At 36.6% G+C, this 3,810-nt stretch overlaps 1 protein-coding gene across 1 annotated transcript; it reads left to right on the forward strand.

The window, feature by feature from the left end:
* Window positions 1–536: 536 nt before the first annotated feature.
* On the forward strand, window positions 537–1,548 carry LOC133832675 (uncharacterized). The gene is made up of 3 exons (XM_062262988.1): window positions 537–651; window positions 835–1,343; window positions 1,459–1,548. The coding sequence occupies exons 1-3, from the start codon at window positions 537–539 to the stop codon at window positions 1,546–1,548; spliced, it is 714 nt and encodes a 237-aa protein (XP_062118972.1).
* Window positions 1,549–3,810: the final 2,262 nt, after the last annotated feature.

The following is a 3,810-nucleotide window of genomic DNA, read 5'->3' on the forward strand; positions in this document are numbered from 1 at the left end:
TCACATATTTATCAAATTCACATATTAATACAATATATCAATTATTGCCCTCCAGGCACGCTAATCAAGGACCCAAGCCTTATTAACAAATTTGGGTCGCTACATGCTCCTTGAACATCATTATGGACGACCACGAGCAGGAAAATTGCAATGTGATTGGAGAACTAATAAAAACAAAATACATGTCAATAAAGAGAGTACACACACCAAATGACATAATCAACGACATGCTAGATGATTATGGTGTTTCAATGGGGTATCAAAAAGCCTGGAGAGCAAGAGAAAAAGCTTTAGAATTGGCAAGAGGAAACCAAGATGATTCATACCAAAAACTTCCCATCTACCTTCACATGCTAAAATTCTCGAACCCAGGTACAATAACACACCTGGTTACAGACAATAAAGATCACTTCAAATATATGTACCTAGCATTTGCAAATTCCATCAAAGGATGGAAACACTGTAGGGGAGTCAATGTGATAGATGGAAGTTAGTTGAAGAGATCATTTGGGGGAAGTTTATTCACTGCTTCAACAATGGATGCTAACAACAACATATTTCCATTAGCCTTTGGAGTAGGAGACTCTGAAAATGATTCATCATGGTTATGGCTTTTCACAAAGCTAAATGAGACATATGGAGAAAGAGAAAGTACTGTTTTCTTTTTTATATTCTTATTAAAAAAAACTAAACACATAAAATAAACTGTTTAATAATAATCCAGCAATATAATAGTAAAAACAGTGTAAAAAAATAATAGCCATATAAATTTATGAAACTAATTACTTAATTTGGACACAATAACCAGTTACTTCATTGTGATTTTACAAACAGGTATAGCAATCATTTCAGACAGGCACAAAAGCATAGAAAATATTGTAGACAATGTATACCCTAAAGCTTTCCATGGAGCATGCATATTCCACCTGCTAAACAACATTAAAGTCAATTTCGGTGTCCATGGGGAGGACCTAAACATAAACTTTGTGAAAACAGCAAAGGCATATAGGGTACAATCATTTGAGCACTACATGCATGAAATAGAAAAGATTGACACTCGCATAAGACCATATTTACAAAAAATTGGATATTGCACTTGGTCTAGATGCCATGCTCCAACAAGAAGATATACAATGATGACATCAAATATAGCCGAATCGATAAATGCTGCATTGAAAGCTGCAAGAATGTTGCCAATCACTACAATGATGGAAGGCCTTCGAAGTCTAGTTCAAAAATGGGTATGGAAAAATGGTAACGAAGCAAACGGAACATTCACACAAGTAACAACAGATACTGAAACTGTGCTTAGAGAAAACTTTATTCGAGCCATTAAATTTCAGGTAACTAACATATATTCTGCACTGAATATTATTTACCAAAACTTTCGGTAACCAATTACTAATAATTAGCACAGTAACCAGTTTCTAACATGTATTCCTCTACTAAAATAAATAGGTCTTCCCAGTTAACACTATACTGTACCAAGTTGTGGTTGAAGACAAAGGAAATTTTATGGTCAACCTAATGGAGAAAACATGTGAATGATGAAATACCGTGTGCACATGCAATAGCAGTATTTGCCAAAACACGGCTGAGAACATATGATTATGTTGCTTATTACTACAAAACTACAACTATGAAAGCAACATATGAGTCAACTGTTCATCCATTGCTAAATGAAAGTGAATGGACACTACCAGAGACTTTAAACAAAATTGTCCTACCACCAAAAACAAGAAAACCACCAGGCCGCCCTATAAGGAAAAGAATCAAATCTAGAGGAGAACCAAAAGTGCAGATAAAATGTGGAAGATGCGCGCAACCAGGACATAATAGAAAAACATGTAGGAATGAACCAATCCCAAAGCAGTGAAACCCAACAAAGCCAAAGAAATCAGACAAATAAATTTGTAAAGAGTAGATAGACTACAATTTCAATTAATTCAATTGATATAATAAAATTGTATCCTAATGTTTTCTACTTCAATAAAAGTACAGACTTTTTAAGCATCTAACATTTTATAAACTTGATACTCAAGTTCCTGGTTCCAACACAAGTTACTCAAAATATGAAGACTCAAGTACATGGTTACAACACATGTTATAAAAAAAACAGTTACTATAAATAATTTTAACAAACGACTATATATACATGTAACAAATGACTTAAAAACTAGTTACATAATAACAAATCTTTCACAAAAAAAATTTTAAAAAATAAAAAATAATGAAACAGTGACCAGTTACCTGAAACATATGATTTTCACTATAAAAAACAGAAGTAACTAGTTACACCATCCTCATACAAACCTATATACAAAAAAATTAACATTTACAAACTAGTTAAATAATGAAGTATCTCTTTAAAAAACATTGAAAATTCATGAATAAAAAATTATTATAACTTAACAAAAAATAATACATAAACTAAAAATAAAAAAAAAAAAATTGTATCTAGTTACTTGTAACATAAAACTGATCTTTTCAAACTATATACTAATCAGTTATCCATTAGCACACAAACTTCTCCAAAAATAATTGAAACATATATTAAAACAAATATGTACATAACATGGCTTCATACCCATATGCCAAGGAAAATGGGGTATGACCAGTTGCTGTCCGGGCAGTAGTCCTGTATGACCAAAGGACTTCTGGCAATTCTTCCACCCAAGCACCCTTAGCTCGCTCCGGGCGCTTTTTCAGAGTGTCCTTCAGAGTTTTGTTTACGGATTCAACCTGCCCATTGGCTTGTGGATGGGCTACCGAGGAGAAACTTTTTGTGATGCCATGCCGAGTGCAGAAATCAGTAAATATGTCACTGTCAAATTGGGTGCTGTTGTCAGACACTATCTTCTTGGGCAGACCGTAGCGACATATTATATTCTTAAACACGCAGTCCAACACTTTCTTTGAGGTGATCGTGGCTAGTGGTTCGGCCTCAGTCCACTTAGTGAAATAATCCACTGCAACCACTGCAAACTGCACTCCTCCTTTCCCTTTGGGAAATTTCCCGATCAGATCAATGCCCCATACTGCGAAAGGCCATGGGCTCTGCATTTTCTTTAAGACATTCGGAGGCGCCCTGGGCACTTTAGAAAATCTCTTGCACTTATCACACTTCTTTACATACTCCATAGAATCCTCATTCATTGTAGGCCAGAAAAATCCTTGCTGCAAAATCTTTTTAGATAGACTTTGCCCCCCAGCATGATCTCCACAGAACCCTTCGTGCACTTCAGCTAATAAAGTTTTTGACTGGTCGGGTGTTATGCACCTGACTAGAGGCAAAGAGTACCCTCTTCTATATAGCACCCCATCCATCATAATGTATCTAGCAGCTTGCCTCATAATCTTCCTTGCTTCATTTCGATCATCTGGGAGGGTTCCTTGCTCAAGGTAAGAAATGATGGGTGTCATCCAAGTGTCAGCTATTGTGATAGGCATGGCTTCTTGTTCATTAATGCTTGGCTCCGCCAGGTATTCCACCGGTACTATGTTCAAAGTTTCGGCATATTTTGCACTAGCTAGCTTTGCTAGAGCGTCTGCGTTAGAGTTCTGCTCCCGTGGTACCAACTTGATGGTGTACTCCTCGAATTGTGCTAGCAGATCCTTGGTCTTATTTAGGTATGCCACCATGTGTAGGCCCCTTGCCTGATATTCCCCCAAGACTTGGTAGACCACCAATTGGGAATCGCTGTTCACTTCCACCGACTGGGCACGCACATATCTAGCCAGGCGCAAGTCTGCTAGGAGGGCTTCATACTCCGCCTCATTATTATAAGCATTGAATCCGAACCTCAGTGC

The sequence above is a fragment of the Humulus lupulus genome, chromosome 4 (genome assembly GCF_963169125.1).
Source record: "Humulus lupulus chromosome 4, drHumLupu1.1, whole genome shotgun sequence".
NCBI lineage: Eukaryota > Viridiplantae > Streptophyta > Magnoliopsida > Rosales > Cannabaceae > Humulus > Humulus lupulus.

Bases quoted from the DNA above. Each gene is read 5' to 3' on its own strand.
- LOC133832675 (XM_062262988.1), top strand. From the start codon at position 537: ATGGATGCTAACAACAACATATTTCCATTAGCCTTTGGAGTAGGAGAC. The intron at 652-834 runs GTACTGTTTTCT...TTTTACAAACAG, and splicing joins GACATATGGAGAAAGAGAAA to GTATAGCAATCATTTCAGAC. The intron at 1,344-1,458 runs GTAACTAACATA...TAAAATAAATAG, and splicing joins TTCGAGCCATTAAATTTCAG to GTCTTCCCAGTTAACACTAT.